The following is a 27,536-nucleotide window of genomic DNA, read 5'->3' on the forward strand; positions in this document are numbered from 1 at the left end:
CTCGATCTAGGTCGGGAAAAACAAAACATGGTGGTGTTCTCTTTAGCAATCTCACTGGAATAAAGACCTCCTCCATTCCTGTCATTATTGAAAGAGATTGTGATAATATCCCACATCTCAAAACAGGACTACTTAATGTTAGATCCCTCACTTCCATCGCAGTCGTAGTCAATGAACTAATCACTGATACAGTGCCTTGCGAAAGTATTCGGCCCCCTTGAACTTTGCGACCTTTTGCCACATTTCAGGCTTCAAACATAAAGATATAAAACTGTATTTTTTTGTGAAGAATCAACAACAAGTGGGACACAATCATGAAGTGGAATGACATTTATTGGATATTTCAAACTTTTTTAACAAATCAAAAACTGAAATATTGGGCATGCAAAATTATTCAGCCCCCTTAACCTTTCTGATCTCCCCATCCCGGATCCGGGTTCGTGAATACAGACTCAAGCTCATTACCATAACGCAACGTTAACTATTCATGAAAATCGCAAATGAAATGAAATAAATATGCTAGCTCTCAAGCTTAGCCTTTTGTTAACAACACTGTCATCTCAGATTTTCAAAATATGCTTCTCAACCATTGCAAAACAAGCATTTGTGTAACAGTATTGATGGCTAACATAGCATTTAGCATTAGCATTCAGCTGGCAACATTTACACAAAAAAACAGAAAAGCATTCAAAAAAATCATTTACCTTTGAAGAACTTCAGATGTTTTCAATGAGGAGACTCTCAGATAGCAAATGTTCAGTTTTTCCTGAAAGATTATTTGTTTAGGACAAATCGCTCCGTTTTCTGCGTCACGTTTAGCTATGAAAAAACCCCTGTATCCAGGATTGTGTAAATCTATCAGCAAGCTCATTAGCATAACACAACGTTAACTATTTATGAAAATCGCAAATGAAATGAAATAAATATGCCATCTCTCAAGCTTAGCCTTTTGTAAACAACACTGTCATCTCAGATTTTCAAAATATGCTTCTCAACCATAGGAAAACAATCATTTGTGTAAAAGTAGCTAGCTAGAGTTAGCATTTCGCGTTAGCATTTAGCGTTAGCATTAGCGTTAGCATCCAGCACGCAACATTAACAAAAACATAAAAGCCTTCAAATAAAATCATTTACCTTTGAAGAACTTCTGATGTTTTCAATGAGGATACTCTCAGTTAGATAGCAGATGCTCAGTTTTTCCAAAAAGATTCCTTGTGTATTAGAAATAGCTCCGTTTTATACATCACATTTGGCTACCAAAAAAAATCCATAAATTCAGTCCTCAAAACGCAAACTTTTTTCCAAATTAACTCCATAATATCGACTGAAAACATGGCAAACGTTGTTTAGAATCAATCCTCAAGGTGTTTTTCACATATCTCTTCATTGATACATCGTTCTTGGACACATGCTTTCTCTCCTGAATCCCAGGAGAAAATGACCGCACCTGAAGATTACGCACAAATTTAGACAAAGGACACCGGGCGGACCTCTGGAAAATGTAGTCTCTTATGGCCAATCTTCCAATGATATGCCTACAAATACGTCACAATGCTGCTAAGACCTTGGGCGAACGACAGAAAGTGTAGGCTCATTCCTTGCGCAATCACAGCCATATAAGGAGAGAATGGAAAACAGAGCTTCAGAAATTCTGCTAATTCCTGGGTGATGCATCATCTTGGTTTCGCCTGTAGAATGAGTTCTGGGGCACTTACAGACAAAATCTTTGCAGATTCTGAAACTTCAGAGTGTTTTCTTTCCAAAACTGTCAAGAATATGCATAGTCGAGCATCTTTTCGTGACAAAATATCGCGCTTAAAACGGGAACGTTTTTTATCCAAAAATGAAATAACCTCTTAGAGCTCTAGGGGCGCTAAGTTAATATTTTGTAGCGCCACCTTTTGCTGCGATTACAGCTGTAAGTCGCTTGGGGTATGTCTCTATCAAAACTGCTCGAGCTCAGTGAGGTTGGATGGAGAGCATTTGTGAACAGCAGTTTTCAGTTCTTTCCACAGATTCTCGATTGGATTCAGGTCTGGACTTTGACTTGGCCATTCTAACACCTGGATATGTTTATTATTGAACCATTCCATTGTAGATTTTGCTTTATGTTTTGGATCATTGTCTTGCTTTGAAGACAAATCTCCGTCCCAGTCTCAGGTCTTTTGCAGACTCCATCAGGTTTTCTTCCAGAATGGTCTTGTATTTGGCTCCATCCATCTTCCCATCAATTTTAACCATCTTCCCTGTCCCTGCTGAAGAAAAGCAGGCCCAAACCATGATGCTGCCACCACCATGTTTGACAGTGGGTATGGTGTGTTCAGGGTGATGAGCTGTGTTGCTTTTACGCCAAACATAACGTTTTGCATTGTTGCCAAAAAGTTCAATTTTGGTTTCATCTGACCAGAGCACCTTCTTCCACATGTTTGGTGTGTCTCCCAGGTGGCTTGTGGCAAACTTTAAACAACACTTTTTATGGATATCTTTAAGAAATGGCTTTCTTCTTGCCACTCTTCCATAAAGGCCAGATTTGTGCAATATACAAATGATTGTTGTCCTATGGACAGAGTCTCCCACCTCAGCTGTAGATCTCTGCAGTTCATCCAGAGTGATCATGGGCCTCTTGGCTGCATCTCTGATCAGTCTTCTCCTTGTATGAGCTGAAAGTTTAGAGGGACGGCCAGGTCTTGGTAGATTTGCAGTGGTCTGATACTCCTTCCATTTCAATATTATCGCTTGCACAGTGCTCCTTGGGATGTTTAAAGCTTGGGAAATATTTTTGTATCCAAATCCAGCTTTAAACTTCTTCACAGCAGTATCTCGGACCTGCCTGGTGTGTTCCTTGTTCTTCATGATGCTCTCTGCGCTTTTAACGGACCTCTGAGACTATCACAGTGCAGGTGCATTTATACGGAGACTTGATTACACACAGGTGGATTGTATTTATCATCATTAGTCATTTAGGTCAACATTGGATCATTCAGAGATCCTCACTGAACTTCTGGAGAGAGTTTGCTGCACTGAAAGTAAAGGGGCTGAATAATTTTGCACGCCCAATTTTAAAGTTTTTGATTTGTTTTAAAAAAGTTTTAAATATCCAATAAATGTCGTTCCACTTCATGATTGCGTCCCACTTGTTGTTGATTCTTCACAAAAAAAAAACAGTTTCATATCTTTATATTTGAAGCCTGAAATGTGGCAAAAGGTCGCAAAGTTCAAGGGGGCCGAATACTTTCGCAAGGCACTGTAATAACTCATAACCTTAATGTGATTGGCCTGACTGAAACATGGCTCAAGCCTGATGAATTTACTGTGTTAAATGAGGCCTCTTCTTCTGGTTACACTAGTGACCATATCCACCATACATCTCACAAAGGCGGAGGTGTTGCTAACATTTACGAAAGCAAATTTCGATTCACAAAATAAAAAAATACTGTTTTCATCTTTTGAGCTTCTAGTCATGAAATCTATGCAGCCTACTCAATGACTTTTTAAAGCTACTATTTACAGGCCTCCTGGGCCGTATATGGCATTCCTCACTGAGTTCCCTGAATTCTTATCGGACCTCGTAGTCATGGCAGATAATATTCACATTTTTGGTGACTTCAATATTCACGTGGATAAATCCACAGAGTCAGTCCAAAAAGCTTTCAGAGCCATCATCAACTCAGTGGGTTTTGTCCAACATGTCTCCGGACCTACGCAGTCATACCACAGTCATACCCTGGTTCTAGTTTTGTCCCGTGGAATAAATATTGTGGATCTAAATGTTTTTCCTCATAATTCTGGACTATCGGACCACCATTTTAATACATTTGAAATTACAACAAATAATCTGCTCAGACTCCAACCAAGGATCATCAAAAGATGCGCTATAAATTCTCGGACAACCCAAAGATTCCTAGATGCCCTTCCAGACTTCCTCCACCTACCAAAGGACATAGGAGTTGAAAAATCAGTTAACCACCTAAACGAGGATCTAAATTTAACCTTGCATAATACCCTAGACCCTCTAAAAACAAAAAAACATTTATCTCAAGAAAGTAGCTCCCTGGTATACAGAAAATACCTGAGCCCTGAAGCAAGCTTCCAGAAAATGGAATGGAAATGGTGCTCCACCAAACTGGAAGTCTTCCAACTAGTTTGGAAAGACAGTACCGTGCAATATCAAAGAGCCCTCACTGCTGCTCGATCAGCCTACTTTTCCAACCTGATTGAGTAGAATAAAAATAATCCAACATTTATTTTTTATATTGTCAAAAAAGAAGCGTTCCCCAAATGAGGATGAACAAATACATGAACTTCTTTGACAAAAAGATAATGATTATTAGAAAGCAAATTACAGTCTCCTCTTGAGTCTGCACAGAACTGCAAGGACACTAACGTTTTTTTATCCTGTATCCCTCGACACATTCACGAAAATGGTCATCATGGCCTCTAAACCTTCCACCTGCCTACTGGACCCTATTCCAACTAAACGGCTAAAAGAGCAACTTCCTGTGTTTGGCCCTCTTATGTTGAACATAATAAACGGCTCCCTATCCTCTGAATGTGTTCTAATCTCCCTACAAGTGGCAGTAATAAAGCCTCTACTGAAAAAGCCAAACATTGACCCAGAAAATGTTAAAAAAAACTATTGGCCTATATCAAATCTCCCATTCCTCTCAACAAAATGTTTTTAAAAGCTTCTGAAGGTGGTACCTTTTAATGGCATCAGACCTTAGTGCCACTTTTGACACCATCGATCACTATATGCTTTGGGAGAGATTGGAAACCCTAATTTGGTCTACACAGAAAAGTTCTTGCCTGGTTTAGATCTTATCTGTCGGAAAGTTATCAATGGATGGTTTTTCCTCTGACAAATTAAGGGTAAGTTTCAGTGTTCCTCAAGGTTCAGTTTTAGGACCACTATTGTTTTCTCTACTGTATATATTCTACTTCTTGGTGATGTCAGCCTCGAGTTTCTATGCTGCAATAGTCTATGTGCCGGGGGGGCTAGGGCCAGTCTGTCCTATCTGGTGAAATTCTCATGTCTTATCTGGTGTCAAATCAAATCAAATGTTATTAGTTACATGCGCCGAATACAACAGGTTCACCTTACAGTGAAATGCTTACTTACAAGCCCCTAACCAACAGTGCAGTTTCAAAAAATACAGATAAGAATAAGAGATAAAAGTAACAAGTAATTAAAGAGCAGCAGTAAAAAATAACAATATATACAGGGGGATGCTGGTACAGAGTCAATGTGCGGGGGCACCGGTTAGTTGAGGTAGTATGTACATGTAGGTAGAGTTAATTAAAGTGACTATGTATAGATGACAACAGAGAGTGGCAGTGGTGTGGAGAGGGGAGGGGCAATGCAAATAGTCTGGGTAGCCATTTGACAAGATGTTCAGGAGTCTTATGGCTTGGGGGTAGAATGTGTTTAGAAGCCTCTTGGACCTAGACTTGGCGCTCTGGTATCGCTTGCCGTGTGGTAGCAGAGAGAACAGTCTATGACTAGAGTGGCTGGAGCCTTTGACAATTTTTAGGGCCTTCCTCTGACACCGCCTGGTATAGAGGTCCTGGATGGCAGGAAGCTTGGCTCCAGTGATGTACTCTCTGTAAGCACCTTACAAGTCAGATGCCAAGCAGTTGCCATTATAAGCGGTGATGCAGCCAGTCAAGATAATGGTGCAGCTGTAGAACTTTTTGCCAAATCTTTTCAGCCTCCTGAGGGGGAAGGGGAGTTGTCGTGCCCTCTTCACGACTGTGTTGGTGTGTTTGGACTATGTGATGTGTGAACACCAAGGAACTTGAATCGCTCGACCCGCTCCACTACAGCCCCGTCGATGTGAATAGGGGCGTGCTCAGCCCTCCATTTCCTGTAGTCCATTATCAGCTCCTTTGTCTTGCTGACGTTGAAGGAGAGGTTGTGGTCCTGGCACCACACTGCCAGGTCTCTGGTCTCTCTCTCAACATCGTCAGTGATCAGGCCTACCACAATCCATTGTGTCATCGGCTAACTTAATGAAGATGTTTGAGTCGTGCGTGGCCACGCAGTTATGGGTGAACAGGGAGTGCAGCAGGAGACTAAGCAGGCACGCCTGAGGGGCACGTGTTGAGGTTCAGCATGGCTTTTGTGTTTTTGCCTACCCTCACCACCTGGGGGCGGCCCTTCGGAAAGTCCAGGGTCCAATTGCAGAGGGAGGTGTTTAATCCCAGGATCCTTAGCTTAATGATGAGCTGGGAGTGCACTATGGTGTTGAACACTGAGCTGTAGTCAATGAATAGCATTCTCACATAGGTGTTCCTTTTGGCCAGGTGAGAAAGAGCAGTGTGGAGTGCAATAGAGATTGCTTTAACTGTGGATCCGTGACATACAGGTATTCATTTGGAATCATTCCTTTATCAATGATTTTATTTGCCAGAAAGGCCTGTCATTAATTAAATAAAACAAGAAGCCAAACTTTAAAGTACATAAAGACTGTTTTAAATGAAAATGTCCTTGGATGAATTGGTCAGTGTCAATGCAAGACAATGGGCACAGCATCAGTGGTGTGGTAACTATACAATAGCACTTAGCAGCTACAGTAATGATATATTTTACAGTGAAATTTATTATATGAAATATATCAGGCAATGTATGTTGGTACTGTAATCTGACATTTCCTGCATCAACCTTAGTGCCTCATAACAAATATAGCACTATTTATTCTCTGGTGTAGAGGGTGAATTAGCCTTGCCCACAATATTCAGGTGGTTGAGTCGCGCCATCACCTTGGCACCAAGTCTATTGGTCTGAGACTTCAGAAACATCTCCAGCTGCTGCTCTCTTGATTCCCTGTAGAAGTTATGAGTAAAAGTTTTACAAATATGAATAATCATACCTATTGTTCTTGGTTTTGAAATCTTCCATTACATAAAAAAGAGATATGTCTTTGTTTAGAAAGAGAGTGAGAGAGAGAGAGAGAGAGGGGAAGAAATGTGTGTGTGTTTGTGCGTGCGTGAGTCTGTGTTAGTAGTTGATGTTGACACCAGATGCTGAGTGGAAGGGATAGGTGTTGTGTTGTTTTCACCTGGAGATGTTTGCTGTACTGAGAGGCATCATCTGGGGAGTTTTACAGGGACTCAGGGAACTAGTGGAGGAGAAGCACAATGAGCTGTTGTTATCTCCACCTTTATCTTACCTTCATCTAACATCCTCTTTTACAATCCCAACCTGGCCACAAGGGGACAGTAGTACAGCAACAGCGTTCTAATTCTGTGTCTCTTGACTATCTCTGCGTCATGCTGATGTAACGTCATTATTTTAGCCAAATTAGAAGAGATCATTTGATTATAATATGATTTTTGACAAATCGAATTACAAACAATTAGCATGCCACACCGTCAGTAGATGTACAGAGATAATGACAAAGCAAACATGAAGGAAGAAACAGAAAATGGAGTGCGTGACAAAAATGCTAATTCAAGTTATTGATTGATGACAATTGGCAAGGACTCAAGGGAAGACACAATGATTGAGTTGTAGGCTAAATTAAATGCCAGTATTCCTCATAGGGATTAGAGGTTAATTTAGTGGAAACACAGATGCATGATGCTCCTAGTCCTGCAGTGTGTGTGTGTGTGTGTGTGTGTGTGTGTGTGAACAGTATACCTGCTGTCATCTTTAAAGCTGTCGTCTTTCAGCTGTCTGGGAGTGGAAGGTACATTCTCTGGCAGGGGAAACTCAGCTCGGATCATCTCAGGTGTGAGAGATACTCCCGTGCTTTCAGATCTGGTAAAACACATCAGTCACACTAACCCTCTGAAATGGATTCCTGTTACTTTCAGTCCATCTGTCTGTCAGCGTGTGTTAGTGCTTACTGTCCATCCAGTAGCTCCTCTGTCATATCTTCTGGAAGGCCATTCAGAGCTGTGGGCGCCAGGGTGGGCAGAATGTCACTGTTGAAGGGGTCAGACCTGGTGGAACACACGGTCAGGTGAGAGACTCGTAGATCATTAAAGGACTGGTACACAGAGTTGAGTCAGTCAATTATCTCAACTTTATACAGGAAACACAACTTCAGCCCATCTTGTACAGCTGAGTATAAACATACAGAACCACATTCTATTTATGTTTCCAATATCTTCACGTCAGGCAGCCCTATGGTTTGGTGTAGAGGCCTACCTTAACTGTATAGGCAACATTTCACTTGGACTTGTTTGGACACTACTTCAACAAAGCAGAGGATATAGCGCTGGCTCTTAGTAACCCTGGCATTGGAATGGATTCCAGAAAGGAGTCTGCACCATGGCCATAGATCTTACACAAGGGAACAGAGTACCGGTCCCCCCTCACCCTGTAAATATTAAGTAAATCACTGTGTTTCCATTCATCAGTCTGTCTGTGAGACTTGCACTGGTCTGGATCTGTAGTTAATGTGCTACAGTTTAGGATTAGCCATTCAAATGATCTGGAGGCAGAGATGAAGCCAGCAAGAACATCCTTGGAAGATGTTCCTATGCCGCTCTGTACCATCACTCATTCATATATCTTTATGTACATATTCTTTATCCCTTTACACTTGTGTGTATAAGGTAGTAGTTTTGGAATTGTTAGTTAGATTACTCGTTGCTTATTACTGCATTGTCGGAACTAGAAGCACAAGCATTTCGCTACACTCGCATTAACATCTGCTAACCATGTGTATGTGACAAATAAATGTGATTTGATTTGAAGAAGTGGACACACACAAACACACTGAGCCAGCTGGAGGAAGTTTGTGGATGGCCTAAACTCAGCAAAAAAAGAAATGTCCCCTTTTCAGGACCCTGTCTTTCAAAGATAATTCGTAAAAATGAAAATAACTTTACAGATCTTCATTGTAAAGGGTTTAAACACTGTTTCCCATGCTTGTTCAATGACCCATAAACAATTAATGAACATGCACCTGTGGAACGGTCGTTAAGACACTAACGGCTTACAGACGGTAGGCAGTTAAGGTCACAGTTATGAAAACTTAGGACGCTAAAGAGGCCTTTCTACTGACTCTGAAAAAAGAAAGATGCCCAGGGTCCCTGCTCATCTGTGTGAGCGTGCCTTAGGCATGCTGCAAGGAGGCATGAGGACTGTAGATATGGCCAGGGCAATAAATTGCCATGTCTGTACTGTGAGACGCCTAAGACAGCACTACAGGGAGAGGACGGACAGCTAATCGTCCTCGCAGTGGCAGACCACGATCGGTACATCCGAACATCACACCTGTGGGACAGGTACAGGATGGCAACAACAACCGCCCGAGTTACACTAGGAATGCACAATCCCTCCATCAGTGCTCAGACTGTCTGCAATAGGCTGAGAGAGGCTGGACTGAGGGCTTGTAAGCCTGCTGTAAGGCAGGTCCTCACCAGACATCACTGGCAACAACATTCCTATGGGCACAAACCCACAGTCGCTGACCAGACAGAACTGGCAAAAAGTGCTCTTCACTGAGGAGTCGCGGTTTTGTCTCACCAGGGGTGATGGTTGGATTTGCATTTATTGTCGAAGGAATGAGTGTTACACTGAGGCCAGTACTCTGGAGCGGGATTGATTTGGAGGTGGAGGGTCTGTCATGGTCTGGGGCGGTGTTTCACAGCATCATCGGACTGAGCTTGTTGTCATTGCAGGCAATCTCAACGCTGTGCATTACAGGGAAGACATCCTCCTCCCTCATGTGGTACCCTTCCTGAAGGCTCATCCTGACATGACCCTCCAGCATGACAATGTCACCAGCCATACTGCTCGTTCTGTGCGTGATTTCCTGCAAGACAGGAATGTCAGTGTTCTGCCATGACCAGCGAACAGCCGGATCTCAATCACATTGAACATGTCTGGGACCTGTTGGATCAGAGGGTGAGGGCTAGGGCCATTCCCCCCCAGAAATGTCCGGGAACTTACAGGTGCCTTGGTGGAAGAGTGGGGTAGCAAGAACTGGCAAATCTGGTGCAGTCCATGAGGAAATGCACTGCAGTACTTAATGCAGCTGGTGGCCACACCAGATACTGACTGTTACTTTTGATTTTGACCCCCCCCCCCCCCTTTGTTCAGGGACACATTATTCCATTTCTGTTAGTCACATGTCTGTGGAACTTGTTCAGTTTATGTCTCAGTTGTTGAATCTTGTTATTTTCATACAAATATTTACACATGTTAAGTTTGCTGAAAATAAACGCAGTTGACAGTGAGAGGACATTTATTTTTTTGCTGAGTTTATAACTTAGTGTACTTCCCAAGGAGCAAAAGGGTTTTCCACGTTCGTCAAGTCAAATGCTCTGTGGAAGGGTAGGAGGTTTTTTAAGTGCTGTGTTGGTACAATAACTTACTGGTTGCGTGCAGTGCCTTCATTGAAGTTATCTGTAATCAATGGACAATCTGAATATAATAGCAAACCACCCTAACTATCTCCCACAGGAGGCTGCTGAGGGGAGAACGGCTCATAATAATGGCCAGAACAGAGCAAATGGAATGGCATCAAACACCTGGAAACCATGGAAACCATGTGTTTGATGTTTTTGATACCATTCCACTGATTCTACTCCTGGAATTCCCACGAGCCCATTCTCCCCAATTAAGGTGCCACCAACCTCCTGTGCTATCTACCTAACCATAGCATCCAAGTACCATGACACCGTGGCTGGTCAAACAAGATGATCAAACAAGATAAGCTAATAAGAAAAGTGTTCAGTTGTGTGAGAAGAACAACAGCCTATACTTTGTACTGTTTGCTCAAGAACACATAGTATAGATGAGTTAGTACATCATGATTCGTTAAGTCACTTTAGCGGTCTCTCTACGCAGCTGTATGTGTGGTGTGAATGGTAGACAGCCCTGTGTTACTGGAGCCTTACACGCGCGGGGCCCAGCTACTGGTGAGTGTGGGAGTGTTGGACAGAGCGGCCAGGGCAGCCGATGGGAACTTCTTCCAGGTCATCACACCTCGGATCACATCCTGCAATTTGATCAGGATAAAGAACACAGTGTAATTGTTGTAAAAACGGCTTTGGTTTCAATTAGTACAAATGTCCATATTGTGGGAACATTCAAGGTATTCTATCATTTTTTTATTATATTTTAATTATATATAAATGCAATGCTAGTACACAAAAATGTAAGATTTTTTAAAAATGAATAACTCCTGTTGACATGAAAGAGACTTACTGTTCGGTCCAAAAATTTCTTCTGAGTGCTGGGGGTGTGCATTCCAAACACAGAGGGCTTTGGGATGGTGTACCGGGGCAGTGGACACAGGTGGAACTCCAGATCACACTCTAGGTAGAGGGGGTCTGCTTTGAAGGCATGGAGACCGGGGGCTGGGTTCTACAGAGCAGAACAAAGTCCAGCATGGAACATGAACAGTGTACAATTATTCACAATTATCGATATTCTCAGGCCCAGTCAATGATTCCACTATTGAGAAAAGGAACAGCTGTTGTGGGAATCATCAGGACAGAGATTCCAACAAAACATTTCCAACACTATGCATGATAGTAACACCAATCATTATTACTAGAGATATGACATAGATGTGGTCCATACTGTAGATATGTAAAATAGAACACAATTATATATATACAGCAGTGGCGCCTCCCACCAGCCTCCATTGATATACTGTAAATAAATAAATACATGTGTTCTATCATATTCTGTGATATTGCCTTACAAAGATTCTGAGGGGGTGGGCGTAGGGAGGCTTCAGCAGGGCGGTGGGGGCCGTGAAGCTCAGACTGGGACACTCGTCCTCTTGCTCCACATCCTCCTCGCCCTCTGGCTTGGCCACTGCACACCCCGAGGGAGAACGGATCACTCTGGGCAACAATTCATCCTGAAAGACAGGGACACAACCACACAAGCAACCAGTGCATTAGGAAAACGAAGGAAAGACTGAAACAGGAGAGACGACCTGAACATGTTCAATACCAAACATACCTTTTTGTTTTCCGTTACAAAATGTTTTCCTACAGTGTTTCCTAATGAATATGATCCAGCAGAGAAAAAAATGTAAAATATGTATCAGTCTTGTATAACAGCCATGCTGGCAAGAGCAGAGATATACTATCAAAATCATATCAATGAGATGGGGCCAATCAGTTAGAAGCTCTAGTTCTGCAATTGCAAAAATCCTACTTGACGTTGTCCTAAAGTAAGATCAGATCTGACAGTTGTAAGATGTTTCTATAATAAGTCATGTTGTGGTAAAGAGTTTGCTATGGAGAGCTGTCCATAAATGAGTAAGTGCTTGTATGATGAGAGCTAAGTGGGGACCATGAGCTATGGAGAAGGGTGGTCAATGGTCGTCTTGTCATGGTCTTGTCAACCATGGGAAACTATAGGAACATTTTTTTTTTTTTTTTTTTAATGGTTGGATTCCATAAACAATGAGGTTATTGCTGTATCAGTTTGAGCAAATACAAACACGCTATTGGATGTCAGAGGAGCAGAGCAGATCCTAGTCTCTGACAGTGACACCATTAAGTAATCAATCGAACCATTCTCCGTTCTCAGGGTTATTGCTGTTCATTGTTTATGTTATATCACTTGTTTATCATCTCATAAAAGGCTTAAAAGATTGACTTTGATTTATTTGCTTTTGTATAAATGGATCTGTGTATTACACACCACCAATGTAAGTGTCCCACAGTGTTGCTGGTGAGTTGTCTCTTGGCTCACCTGTGCCCCAGTGCATAGCGTCCTGGGCTGGGTTGGGGGAATGTAGCTAGCGGCAGCCTCAAAGGCCGAAACAGGCTGGTACCCCATTAACTTGTAGTGCTGGGGAACCTTGAAAAACAACACACGTAATGGGACACAAGTGAGCATGTTACTGTACAATTTCCAAGCAAAATCCCTGTCATCATCAGCTGTGACAGAAAGGCAAAAATGGCTAGTTGTTAGTGCTACAATGTAGAAGCAATATCAATGATTCTTTATTCAGGCAAAGACCTCTCACGTAAACGTACCTTCAGATTGAAGAATGGAGTGTGTCGTTTGACCAGGACCTCAATAGGCCTAACAGGGACGGCACCCAATGCATTGGGAGCCTGGGCATAAAGTACAAGGCCAACACTACGTTATGGTCATTTTCACTAAATCATTTCAATAAATACAAACTGGGCAAATCAAATCAGTGTCCCTCCTTTGCAAGTAGTCCACGCAAGAACAAGATGTATTTTTATCAAGGGGCACTGCACTTACCAGTTCATCAGACTGGTTAGGAAGAGAGAAGATAGGGAATGTGAACGGAATCACGCTGTCTGGTGAGATCTTCGGGAGATGAAAGGTCTCCTCCTCAACTGAAACAGAAAAATGCATGCATCTTGCTCGCTTCCAACATCACAATGACTTGGGGGTAAAATAACTTTAAGATAGATTTTTATTTTGGCACAACAAATGCGTGTGCTGCATCGTTCAGATATGTATTTTGATCATATGCCTGTGTCAAATAGAGAACACGTTTGCCCTTTGGGGTCTCAACAGCGCAATACCTCTTACTCCTGTGGAAAGGCGCTTCAAGCTTCGAGTCAGCCTCCTCAACGAGACCAGTCTGTTGTTCACACGACATTGAATCACCACCTGAAACACATGGTGCACTCACTTAGAAGTTGTGTTGTTTCAAAAGGTTATGCATGTTTATAAGTAAACCCTCTTCGTGCTGTATGACATCTGTTGCAGCACATCTTTCTTGCTCAAATAGAGAATGATATAAATACTAAAAAAAAACTAAATATTTTTCAAGTATGCTTTGGGAGAAATATGATATTAAAGAGAACCAGGACTTGGACATTGTCAGCTTTCCAACTGCCTATGAGGTATTGTATAACATACTGGTTTTACAGTTTGGCATTTGGTTGAATTTATTCAAATGTAGGCCACATCATTAAATATAACTGACCTTAGGAATTCCCATCCCAGACATACTACAGGGAATGTCTATTCTTAGCTTCTTACTACTTTCATTAGACTGGACTGTGCCCCACTACAAAACTGCTACTACACCATCTTATGGCATGGCTTAAGATCGTTATCATAGAGAGTATACACACCGTCACACAGGGTTTTGGCTTGTGGTTTGTGAGTGAAAAACCATTGTGTTGAGTGGGCTGGAATGAGGCACTCTATGCCTACAGGGCCTAACCTAAGGCCAATAGAGTGAAAGAGAAAGGGTTAAGTACTGTACCTTGCGGGCTGCCTGCTGGAAGAGCCTCAGAGCTCTCTGCCTGATCTCCAGATGACTGCTGGAGTACATGCGAAAGGAAGGCGTGCCCACCGGTGCCTGGAAGGTACAAACAGAACAGACGTTTTGATTGTGAAAAAGAAAATGGAAACAAGCAGCTCTCATCCTCGGGGGGGGGAAAGCTATATCCATTCCATTTGATGGCATTTTAAAGGCAAACAGGTCCGTTTTGACTTCAACATGCTTACCTGGCCTGTGTTACGCAGGACCCGTCTGGTAGAGAGCTTAGGTTGGCCTCTAGCAAAGTCCCTCTCCTTCCTCACCTCTCCTTTTCTAACCTGGAATTAAGACGGACGTTCAATTAAGACAGGGGTTCGTCATGTTTAGAATACGAGCAAGTGTGACTAACAGGGATCAGTCCCGGGAGAATGCATTAGCCCACTAAGCCAAACGCCTAGACATTTGCTCTTGGAGCCAATGCAACTCTTCAAGTCTCATCTAAGGTTACTGATCATCACACTAGAAAGGTCACTAAACGACCTCTGTTAATCAAATGTATGAAACACAGATCAGCAGAAGGCATAGGGAAGAGGTGTTAAAGGCTGTTTCGGTTTCTGGCCTAAGCTCCAGATTCCAGAGAAAACACTTGAAAGGAGTTTATCCAATCCCCAAGTGGAGTGGTTGGCCTCTCTAAAAAACAATGGTGGCCTGTAAAGAACACAGTAAATACAGCCAATAAACAGAGAGAGGGGAGAGGAAGTGCTGTTAAGTGTCCTGAGAGAGATCTGTCATCGGTTCCCCTTTAGAAGAAACAGCAATAGCAGCAGCTCCCTCTGACATTACAGCCTCATGTTGTATATCTAAGGAAAAGTTACTACTTATACATTTACTGGCTGTTCTCAATAAAACTCTAAATATAGTTGGTGTCCACATACTTTTGGTAATGTGTATCTAAAACATAGTAACAATATGGTATGCAAACCGGAGAAAAACTGGTTGCCCAAGTGATGAGAAAACAAAGCCAGAGCAGAGGAAAACATGAAACATGTCGGATATACAACATACAGCAACAGTGTTTTATGATTATTATGACTATCATGATAAGTTACAAATCTTACCATATATTCATAATCTGCAACATCTCTCTCCTCCAAAACCTGCATTTTGGTCTGTGTCGAGACAGGGTCCTTCCCAAGGTGAACTTGCCTTAATCAAAAATAGATTTATCTACAGTACAGTTTGAGTGACCTATGACATTTAGTACATAATCATAGATACGGTAATCTACAGTCATGGCCAAAAGTTTTGAGAATGACACAAATAGTAATTTTCACAAAGTCTGCTGCCTCACTGTCTGTAGATATTTTTGTCAGACGTTACTATGGAATACTGAAGTATAATTACAAGCATTTCATAAGTGTCAAAGGCTTTTATTGACAATTACATGAAGTTGATGCAGAGTCGATATTTGCAGTGTTGACCCTTCTTTTTCAAGACCTCTGCAATCCGCCCTGGCATGCTGTCAATTAACTTCTGGGCCACATCCTGACTGATGGCAGCCCATTCTTGCATAATCAATGCTTGGAGTTTGTCAGAATTTGTGGGGTTTTGTTTGTCCACACGCCTCTTGAGGATTGACCACAAGTTCTCAATGGGATTAAGGTCTGGGGAGTTTCCAGGCCATGGACCCAAAATACCGATGTTTTGTTCCTCGGGCCACTTAGTTATCACTTTTGCCTTATGGCAAGGTGCTCCTTTGGTGTTCGTCACCAAACTGTTCCTGCATGGTTGGGAGAAGTTGCTCTTTGAGGATGTGTTGGTACCATTCTTTATTCATGGCTGTGTTCTTAGGCAAAATTGTGAGTGAGCCCACTCCCTTGGCTGAGAAGCAACCCCACGCATGAATGGTCTCAGGATGCTTTACTGTTGGCATGACACAGGACTGATGGTAGCACTCACCTTGTCTTCTCCGGACAAGCTTTTTTCTGGATGCCCCAAACAATCGGAAAGGGGATTCATCACAGAAAATGACTTTACCCTAGTCCTCAGCAGTCCAATCCCTGTACCTTTTGCAGAATATCAGTCTGTCCCTGATGTTTTTCCTGGAGAGAAGTGGCTTCTTTGCTGCCCTTCTTGACACCAGGCCATCCTCCACTGTGCGTGCAGATGCACTCACATCTACCTGCTGCCATTCCTGAGCAAGCTCTGTACATGTGGTGCACCGATCCCGCAGCTGAATCAACTTTAGGAGACGGTCCTGGCGCTTGCTGGAATTACTTGGGCGCCCTGAAGCCTTCTTCACAACAATTGAACCCCTCTCCTTGAAGTTCTTGATGATCCGATAAATGGTTGATTTAGGTGCAATCTTACTGGCAGCAATATCCTTGCCTGTGAAGCCCTGTTTGCGCAAAGCAATGATGACGGCACGTGTTTCGTTGCAGGTAACCATGGTTGACAGATGAAGAACAATGATTCCAAGCACCACCCTCCTTTTGAAGCTTCCAGTCTGTTATTTGAGCTCAATCAGCATGACAGAGTGATCTCCAGCCTTGTCCTCGTCAACACTCACACCTGTGTTAACGAGAGAATCACTGACATGATGTCAGCTGGTCCTTTTGTGGCAGGGCTGAAATGCAGTGGAAATGTTTTTGGGGGATTCAGTTCATTTGCATGGCAAAGAGGGACTTTGCAAATAATTGCAATTCATCTGACCACTCTTCATAACATTCTGGAGTATATGCAAATTGCCATCATACAAACTGAGAAAGCAGACTTTGTGAAAATTTATATTTGTGTCATTCTCAAAACCTTTGGCCATGACTGTACAGTGCATTCGGAAATTATTCAGACCCCTTGACTTTTGCACATTTTGTTATGTTACAACCTTATTCTAAAATTGAATAATGCATTTTTCCCTCATCAATCTACACACAATACCTAATAATGACAAATCGAAAAAAGGTTTGTAGAAAATGTAGCAAATTTATTAAAACATATTTTTTTAAATACCTTATTTACATAAGTATTCAGACCCTTTGCTATGAGACTTGAAATTGAGCTCAGGTGCATCCTGTTTCCATTGATCATCCTTGAGATGTTTCTACAACTTGACTGGAGTCCCCCTGTGGCAAATTCAATTGATTGGACATGATTTCGAAAGGCACACACCTGTCTATATAAGGTCCCACAGTTGACAGTGCAAAAACCAAGCTGAGGTCAAAGGAATTGTCCATAAAGCTCAGAGACAGGATTGTGTCAAGCCACAGATATGTGGAAGTGTACCAAAAAATGTCTGCAGCATTGAAGGTCCCCAAGAACACAGTGGCCTCCATCATTCTTAAATTGAAGAAGTTTGGAACCACCAAGACCTTTCCTAGAGCTGGCTTCCCGGCCAAACTGAGCAATCGTGGAAGAAGGGCCTTGGTCAGGTAGATGACCAAGAACCTGATTGTCACTCTGAAAGATCTCAAGAATTCCTCTGTGGAGATGGGAGAACCTTCCAGAAGGACAACCATCTCTGCAGCACTCCACCAATCAGGCCTTCATGGTATAGTGGCCAGATTGAAGCCACTGCTCAGTAAAAGGCACATGACAGCCCACTTGGAGTTTGCCAAAAGGAACCTAAAGGACTTAGACCAAGAGAAACAAGATTCTCTGGTCTGATTAAACTAAGATTGAACTCTTCGGCCTGAATACCAAGTGTCACGTCTGGAAGAAATCTGGCACTGTCCCTACGGTGAGGCATAGTGGTAGCAGCATCAAGCTGTGGGGATGTTTTTCAGCAGCAGGGACTGGGAGACTAGTCAGGATCGAGTGAAATATGAACGGAGCAAAGTACAGACAGATCCTTGATGAAAACCTGCTCCAGAGCGCTCAGGACCTCAGACATTGGCGAAGGTTCACCTTCCAACAGGGCAACGACCCTAAGCACACAGCCAAGACAGTGCAGGAGTGGCTTCAGGACACGTCTCTGAATGTCCTTGAGTGGCCCAGCCAGAGTCCGGATTTGAACCTGATCTAATATCTCTGGAGAGACCTGAAAACAGCTGTGCTGCGACGCTCCCCATTCAACCTGACAGAGCTTGAGAGGATCTGCAGAGAAGAATGGGAGAAACTGTGAGGACAGACGCTTGGAGACGGGAAGCAAGTACAGGGAGTGAACATCTAATTAATAAACAGACATGAAACAAGGCAGGACAGCGTCTGGACATCAAAAACATAACATTAATGCTGACACGGGGAACAAACTGAGAAACAGACAAATATAGAGAGGGCAATAAACAAAGTGATGGAGTCCAGGTGAGTCCAATATTGCGTTGATACATGCAATGATAGTGACAGGTGTGCGTAATGATAGGCCACTTGGCGTCCTCGAGCGCCAGAAAGGGGGAGCGAAAGCAGGTTTGACAGTACTCCCCCCCCCCCATAGTGGCGCCACCCGACTTCCCACCTGGGCGAACCTGACGAGTCCGCTCAAGAGTGGAAGTCTGAAGAGTCGGCTGGGGTGTGGGAGCCCGACGAGCCGGGTGAGACATGATGTGGGATAGAAGCCCGATGAGCCAACCAAGGCAAGGGAACCTCTTGAGCCAGCTAAGGCGTGGAAGCCCAACAAGCCAACTGAGGCACCCCAGGCTCCTCCGGCAGCGGCACCCGGACCCGACATCACCAACAAAAACAAAAAACAAAAACTCCCTGATGCTTCAAATTTTGGTGTCAGCATTCTGTGAGGTCAGACGCTTGGAGATGAGAAGCAAGTACAGAGAGTGAACATTGAATTAATAAACAGACATGAAACAAGACAAGACAGTGTCTGGACATGAAAGTTATAACGACATTAATGCTGACAAGGGAACAAACTGAGGAACAGACAGATATAGAGGGGGCAATCAACAAAGTGAAGGAGTCCAGGTGAGTCCCATATTGCGCTGATGCACGTAATGATGACGTAACGTAATGATGTGTGTAATGATGGGCGCCTGACGCCCTCGAACACCAGACAGGGGGAGCACGCGTGACAGAAACTCTCCAAATACAGGTGTGCCAAGCTTGTAACATCATACCCGAGAAAAATTGAGACTGTAATCGCTGCCAAATGTTCTTCAACAAAGTACTGAGTAAAGGGTCTGAATACTTATGTAAATGTGATATTTTTCAAACCTGTTTTTGCTTTGTCATTATGGGATATTGTGTGTAGATTGATGAAGAAAAAAACAATTTCATCAATTTTAGAATAAGGCTGTAATGTAACAAAATGTGGAAAAAGTCAAGGGGTCTGAATACTTTCCGAATACACTGTTTATGATTATTAACGTGTGTAAATTATGGTTCCTCACCATCTGAGATGATTGGCTCTCTCCTCCTGGATGTCCTGTTGAACCCTGGTCTCAAAGAACGCCTCCTTCATCTGTCTTGTCTGGAGGCCCAGCTTAGGTTGGGACATCATGGCTGAATTGTAAAAAAAAATATATATATATATATATCTGTAACTTAGTAACAGCAAATACAGTCTGCAGCAGACCCAAATGGCAATGAATGAAGCATTCCAGAATTTGAATCATCTGAGAGCTTTCAGTCACACTAGCAAACAAGCCATCTACATTAAGTGATTTTTGAATGACACTCTCTTATCTCTTAGAGAAAATCTAATGTATGTTGATTACTGGTGTGAAAGTTGATTACTGGTGTGAAAGTTGATTACTGGTGTAAAACTTGTCCAGGTACCTTCCCTCAGTTCTTTAGAGCTCAGTTTATCAGTCTGTTGTATCAGTATCTTGACCACTCCAGCAGGGGTGGACACATCAACTGCAGTCTTCAGGCTCAGCTTCACATCACTCTCTCTTCTCTCCCTTACGGTCTATTGAAATCATACAAAACCAATCACACACAAGATATGTTCATATTCATATTATTACCTCATTATCGACATCGTAGCATAGTCTGCTAAATGAACTGGAGTGAGTTTCTGGAAAGCCCTGTCGCTACCATTGTCCTTTATTTCTAGCATGACTTTTCATCTCTGTGCAGCTGGGTTGTCAAGATAAACAAGGTGTGATGTCAGCTAGAAGGTTTTCTGGGAAGGCACCCTTGGTACAGCTGGAGTTAAATGCTTTGCGGTACCTTTGACTTTTCAGGTGTCCGCATTGACCTCTGCTTGGTTTTGGTCAGAGGCTGTATCAAGGAGACAGGTGGAGGCCCTCGACTGTCAATAAACAAAACTTCTCTTGCGTGTCCCATGTCTTTCTCCTGTTGACTGGGTCAGAAACAACACCAATAAATGCATGTAGCACGTTTCCTGCAGTATAATGACCAAATTGCCCTCTAGTGGCCTCTTCTGTGGAATGTTACTAATATATGTTTTAATACTTTCATAATTAATAAACATTATTTAAAAACACCTGTTGAAAATCCGGTGTTTCTATGGCAAATGGTTTTGTTATATTTCAGTCTTCTGTGATGTTTAATAACTGTAATATTGGGATGCAAAGTCAAAATGTAATACACTTCAACTTTATAACCTGACATGGTACAGGTGTCTTCTTTTATTAAGCCCATAACCACTTGTGTGAGGTGTAAACATCTGATTCACAGTAGATTTGTTTAAGACTACCAAGAAACACCCTGCGTGATTTAGCCCACTGCAGTAAAATGTCAATAATAGTTTGTTTCCATCACTCTAGGCCTAGGGTCCAAACCTAATGCTAACTGAGAAAAAAGAGAGAGGGCTAAGTACTGTACCTTGGGGACTGCCTGCTGGAAAACCTCCAGAGCTCAACATAGCCATAGTTGACTAATAACTTACCAGGCTTTATCTGCCATTAATAACTTAATTGTGTACTTAGCTAATAATTGGACTTTGATACTGTACATGGGGCTGTTGGCATTATAAGAGTAGATAAATCCTATCAATATTTGCTGAACAAAATAAACAATAATCTTCCCATGGTATCAGTGTAAATGAAGGGGAGAGGACAGGTTAAGGAAGGATTTTGAAGCCTTGAGAGAATATAGACATGAATTGTACATGTGTGCCATTCGGAGAATGAATGGGCAAGACAAAAGATGGAAGTGCCTTTGAACGGTTATGGTAGTAGGTGTCACGCGCACCGGTTTGAGGGTGTCAAGAACTACAACAATGCTGGGTTTTCCAAGCGCAACAGTTTCCCGTGTGTATCAAGAATGGTCCACCACCCAAAGGACATCCTGCCAACTTCAAATCAAATCAAATTGACACAGCTGTGGGAAGCATTGGAGTCAACATGGGCCAGCATCCCTGTGGAACGCTTTCGACACCTTGTAGTCCATGCCACAACGAACTTAGGCTTTCTGAGGATAAAAAAGGGGGTGCAACTCAATATTAGGAAGGTGCTCCTTCTAAATCTACAATCTGCCGATTCTTCCATTAACTCATTCAAATCTTATCTTCATAACTTTTCTTGCGGGTCCAGGGAGAAGTAAACATGGGAATATTTGATCTAAAGCACACACATTGAATGGATTGGATACCAATGCATTTTTATATGACTGCAGTTCCCTTGCTTGATAAATCATTAACTTCCCTTAGTCATAACACAGGGGAGTAAAACTCGTCCACTGTCAGTGATGGAGTGCACTCATTTTCTCATGGGAACTGAATCAAAAATGATATTTTATATACAGACACGAGAACAAGAACAACCTGTTTATCAGTATAAGTGACGGTGCGTGGTTTTGCGTCTGTAGCCCAGGACTAAACAAAGAATTTAGTCATGAACAGAAATCAATGGAAAAAAAGGATATCATCATAATTAGAATCGTGCAGAAGAACCATATACCTGTACGTGCATTTTCAATAAATGTAGATTAACATGATACATCATTATACCTTTTTTGGGGGGGGGAATTATTCAAGTATCTATCAACTGTAAAATTCCTAATGTGGTATATACACACTTAGAAATAGAGAAACATTTGAATGTCTGAAAATGGAACAGTATGCACTTGTATGGTTCTTCTCTGCAAGGGTTACGTTTTATCCCTCTAAATGTTTGTACAATTTCTAATTTCAAAGCTTGCAGACAGAGAGCTTCAATACAGTACACGTGCAGCACTTGGTCTCTCTCACAATAGCACTCGCTCTATGAAACGTATGTAAGCATTGTTTACAGAAGGATATTGTAACCACTTAACAATCACATGTTTTCCATTCATTATCAGTAAAGAAATATGTTTGGCTCAGTGCATCAATTGATGGAACTCACAATGACAGAAAATAATAAGCAATAACGTGATACAAACCAAGAAAACAGGAACTTTGCTGACCATATATCAAATATGTATATAATTGTAACTGTGACCTGGTAAAAATTGCATAATTCAATATAGTGTTTGATGAATTAACCTTTAACATTTAAGAATAGTTCTGGGATACCTGAGTGCCAGGCGGGGCGAGGAGGACCCGCTGAGGGTGCAGACGTAGGGTTTGGAGTTGAACTGGGAGATGACCACCTGTAGAGTGACCTGGGACGTGTCATACTGGAACGGCCTGAATGTGACGGTCACCTCCACCTTCCCATTGGCTGGAATCACTCCTAGAATCAAACACAAACAAAGGACTAGGTCTTGACAAACTCAGAATTTTACATGTGACCAATAATGCATTTCTGAAAGGAAAACAATACGTAGGCCTACCTAAACTCAACACTTCAATACCCTCAAACCATGGGAAACATAGAGAGACACTTTTTCAGATCTCTCTACCCAGTCTGAGTACTAGGCTATTTGCATAACCCCGGAGATCCAGCATCACTCATTGTCTGGAAAGCATCACCATCAATGCCAGAGACAAAACAGCACAGTTCCCTGTCCTGACTGCTTTGTGTCAAGGTGGCTCTGTTGCAGACTATCAGCATCTTTCCACAGTAATTCAAACACAAGACATGATGGTGGTGTTAAGGAATCACAGGTCGGCTGGGTAATGAGCTAATCATATTACGTGAGTTCATAGAGAGTCTAGGTGTCTGGGAGCCAGCAAAATTGTTTTTATGTGGTTCAAATTTTAAACTAATCACCTCAAGGAACTAACACAAAAACATAGCTGGAACCTTATTATTAAACCAGAAATTATCCTACCGTCAAATACTAAAAAATAAATTGATACATATCTGGCAAGGAGACTCATGGGCTTAATACATTAATCCCAGAATATATTCCAACTGTAGATAGAATAATACAGGGGTTATCCTCACTGTCTGTCTGACTGAGATGTTGTTTCTATCTTGTTCTATCATCTGTCATCAAGACTCTAACATAATGGTGTAATTAGGACTTTATTCAGTGGCCTAAGTGCTACCAAGTCTGTTGATTGGAGTTACCTGACAGGGGCTGGACAGAGAAGGCCTTGTGTGGCTGGATGATGTGCACCTGGAACTCAAAGTCAATGGGACAGCTGCAGCTCAGAGGGATCACATGGCTGACACTGGAAGGTCAAAGACGGGTCAAAGGTCAAAGATAACAAGCACAGATATCGCACAGTCCCAGAAAGAAAGGGACAACAGCCTACATGTTCATTGAGGCCTACAATGTAAAGCTAAATCAAATTCAGCCTGCCACTCAGTTCAAAAGACAATCATTTTCAACAAGAGATAAAAATGCCCTCCTAAAAATAATAATGGAAAGTACATTGCGTCACAATCGGTAAAATGTAAACAATTAATATATCTCTATGGCCCTACAAATATTTATATTTTGATATTTATGAAGTATTCTCTTTCCAAGCGTATTGTTTTCACTGAAGATTGTTGAATATGCAAGACAAATACTACTGACCCTAGCAAATATCCCAGCATGCGGCTTAGAGAACTACGATTAGCCATCTACCTGTGCAAATGGACTCTAATATATTGACTGCTCACCGCATCATTAGTGTCAACAGAGATTATTAAAAACAAACTTTTGTGATGCGTTACATGACCATAATAACACAATAAGTTGATTCCACAAACAGGCCTTTGTTGCCACTCATCATGTTTATCTGGCAGGCTAATTCAGAAACTGGTGCACTTAGCAAACACTTAGCAGACTAGGCTGTAGTTGTTGCCTATCCCTTACAGAAAAAAATACATTAATTTCACGTGAAGTGTTCCAATAACACATGTTATCATGTGATCTTATGCTAAATTAATGTGATAACATGTAACAACATTTAAAGCAACATGTGATAACATGAAACTGCACATGTGGAAACGTGATCATATGTGAAGTGTTCTAAAAACACATGATTTCACAGGTGATGCGTTTTTTCTGTAAGGGATATAAGTGGCCATGCAACTCACATAGAAAGTTTCATTGATGGGTTGAACGACTATTCAAAAGGCAAGGATGCACAGAGAGACACGAATGTCCACCTCACCTCACCTTTGGCCCAGTGGGACAGCTGGTATGGTGATGTGTGTTGGGATGTGCAAGTCATCGATGATGGGATAGGCATGGACTGGAACCTGTAAGTTCTCTTCCCCCTGGAGAGAGATTGAGAGAGAATAGCAATGCACAAACAGATCTGGGACCAGGCTTACCTTGCAGCAACTATGGAGAGAAATGTTGACAACAAACAACATGTGATGCATAAACACAGCAAATCCCTATTTTGAGTGACAGTTGAATAGATTAGAAGTAGAAGTTGAAGAGATCACTGTCAGACATGACAGCAAGCAAACTTGATTAGAAACTAACATAGCACTGGATTCCAACCTTGCAATGAATCCGAATACAGTCGTAGAAGTAGCGCCATTCGTCAGGACAGAAGTGTACCTTCACTGTGTAGGACAGTCCAGGGACAAGACGATGCTGCGCAGATTATCAAAATGGAGGAATTAAGCATCAACACTGACACGCATACGAATCAAAGGTTATAGACGGAATGCATAACTTGACATCAAATAGTAAGAAACAAATACCTTTTTTAAATATTTTGTTTTGAAATGCTTTGTTTGGGTGGGGATAATGTGAACGTTGATCACTTCAGATGATATGTTGATCAATTTCTGAGGAAGATTAAAACAAAGACTAATTACATGACGCCTAGGTATAATGTACTGGTAAATGAAGTACATATAACTGCACAATGGATCTAAAAGTCAGTGCTTTGTCTTTTGTTCTCTTGGAACAGTCAACACATTGCTGGAGCTCATTGCTTCACTCACCAGGCTCCTGTGATAGTCCTTCCCCAGTTTAAACCCACTGAAGTGAAGTGCTGAGGGTTCTGCTTCGATTGCACTGTTGCTCTTGAGTTTGGTATAGGTTTCTGGAAGGTATAAGTATAATATAAAAGAGATATATGTATTCACCATCTGCTTAGTCCCAGGTGGCTCAAATTGGTAGAGCATGGTGCTTGCAATGCCAGGGTTGTGGGTCTGATTCCCATGGGGGACCAGTACAAAGAAAATGTATGCACTCACTACTGTAAGTCGCTCTGGAAAAGAACATCTGCTAAATTACTCAAATGTAAAATATAAGAAGCCAAAACGCCTGAGGAGTCACACACTGTATAATGTAGTCAATGGTAACTCAGATAGCATCATGAGCATGCATATTATAGGACTAGCCCTAGTACTCTACTACCCTAAACATTTTCTTCTTGACTGAATATAGCCCGTTAAATATATGACTGAGCTGTATCAAATCGTTAAAGTGTGAGGGTCCTACGGGTCTCTAGTAGGTGATGAGGGACATTAGAGGGACTTCTTTTTCTGTCCTCCACCAGTCGGCACAGTGGAAGAGGGGTCTTCTTCCTTTGACTGTCTGTGAATGTCTCTGATGCAGTGTGTGCCACTTCCATCACTTCTCCATTAAAAACAGGGCTGAAGAAGATAGCAAACAATATCACAATTCATATCACATCAGATATGTAAATGCTTGCATTTCAAAGATGCAATGTTGTCCATGGGATAATGAGAAGAACCAAATGACACAAAGCTAGCAAGCCAACTTTGTGCATGTGCAGCTACAGTTGACACTGGAAAATAAGCAAACTACCTAGGGACGGGTTAGCAAGAGAAAGTGGAAGCTAGCACAGCAGAGAGGAGCAGCTAGCAAAGAGGAACAGCTAGCTAGCTTGTTATCAAACTTTATGACAACCGTGCGACTTTCAGGAGATATTAGTGTGTAAGCAAAAAAATATAGGTTCGATTTGGTAGCTCATAAACAACACACGTTTTTATTCGTTGCACGATGTCGGTGCTTTTCAAGGTTGAAAACGGCACGTACCTGTTGTTTCACCTACAGAACATCCACCAAACACTCGTCGCCATAGTAATGCCTGGGTGGGACGCGGTTAGGACTTGCAAAGAGTTTCTAAACCCAGAGGCGCAACATCACCAGACTTCTGGGAACGCTTGCAAAACAGTCCAAGCAGACAAGACCGGGGTTTGAGAAGTCGATGACAGAAGTGAAAAATTATTCTTTAGTAATTAATTTATCTAATGGCACAACCTAGTGTAAGCCAATGTATTAAGTAGTTGAACATTGTATTACTACAATCTCGTGAAAGTGAAAACAAGCGCCTTTGATATGACGGCATGCACATGCGCAGTTCAGCGTGATACGACCATTAGACCCAATGGTATTTCTGCGCATGAGTTTAGCGAGCCAATATCGCCATGACTTCGCCTACAAGCGTTATCGGGGATTTCTATTGGAGAAGCAGTTTCTGCTTATCTTCATATAATGTTGTCTTTGTTACTAGTCTATTATAAAAAGGTCAGTTGTAAGAACTGCACAAACAAAACATGCAGTTGGTTTGGACAAAGCCAGTGGATGCTGATTGATGGCTTGCTGCTTTGAATCGGACGATTATTTCAGACTTTTAAGTACCGAAAGTCAGCTTACAGTTCATTCAAGTCTATAATTAGGTTACAGTTTACTGGTAAATAATGCTTGTGACTGACAAAATGCATATTGTAATTATTGGAATCCTACTGGGCATGTACATGAAGGTAAGAATACAGGCGTGTGTTTGAAACAGCTGGGCATGTTTGGAAGAGGTACATACTTATACACTGAGTGTAGGAAACATTAGGAACACCTTCCTAATACTGAGTTGCAACCCATTTTGCCCTCAGAACAGCCTCAGTTTGTCAGGACATGGACTCTACAAGGTGTCGAAAGCGTTCCACAGGGATGCTGGCCCATGTTGAATCCAATGCTGCCCACAGCTGTGCCAAGATACCTGGATGTCTGGTCTGGACCATTCTTAATACACACGGGAAACTGTTGCGCGTGGAAACTCCCAGCAGTGCAGCAGTTCTTGACACACTCAAACTGGTGCACCTGGCACCTACTACCATACCCTGGTCAAAGGCACTTAAATATTTTGTCTTGCCCATTCAC

The 27,536-nt window shown here is 42.2% G+C and overlaps 1 protein-coding gene across 1 annotated transcript; it reads right to left on the bottom strand.

Moving 5' to 3' along the window:
- Nucleotides 1-6,385: 6,385 nt before the first annotated feature.
- Nucleotides 6,386-26,709, bottom strand: cfap221 (cilia and flagella associated protein 221). The gene is made up of 25 exons (XM_021608724.2): nt 26,415-26,709; nt 25,854-26,008; nt 25,352-25,452; nt 25,106-25,192; nt 24,900-24,995; nt 24,567-24,667; nt 23,525-23,628; nt 22,582-22,741; nt 20,292-20,424; nt 19,896-20,028; nt 19,508-19,619; nt 15,293-15,380; nt 14,423-14,512; nt 14,178-14,273; nt 13,486-13,573; nt 13,196-13,293; nt 12,961-13,041; nt 12,674-12,781; nt 11,667-11,828; nt 11,165-11,323; nt 10,855-10,955; nt 7,849-7,944; nt 7,640-7,759; nt 7,059-7,118; nt 6,386-6,823 (listed from the first exon to the last, which is right to left on the bottom strand). The coding sequence occupies exons 2-25, from the start codon at nt 25,984-25,986 to the stop codon at nt 6,688-6,690; spliced, it is 2,643 nt and encodes an 880-aa protein (XP_021464399.1). The 5' UTR covers nt 25,987-26,008; nt 26,415-26,709; the 3' UTR covers nt 6,386-6,687.
- Between the last annotated feature and the right edge of the window lie 827 nt (nt 26,710-27,536).

The sequence above is a fragment of the Oncorhynchus mykiss genome, chromosome 7 (genome assembly GCF_013265735.2).
Source record: "Oncorhynchus mykiss isolate Arlee chromosome 7, USDA_OmykA_1.1, whole genome shotgun sequence".
Classification (NCBI taxonomy): domain Eukaryota; kingdom Metazoa; phylum Chordata; class Actinopteri; order Salmoniformes; family Salmonidae; genus Oncorhynchus; species Oncorhynchus mykiss.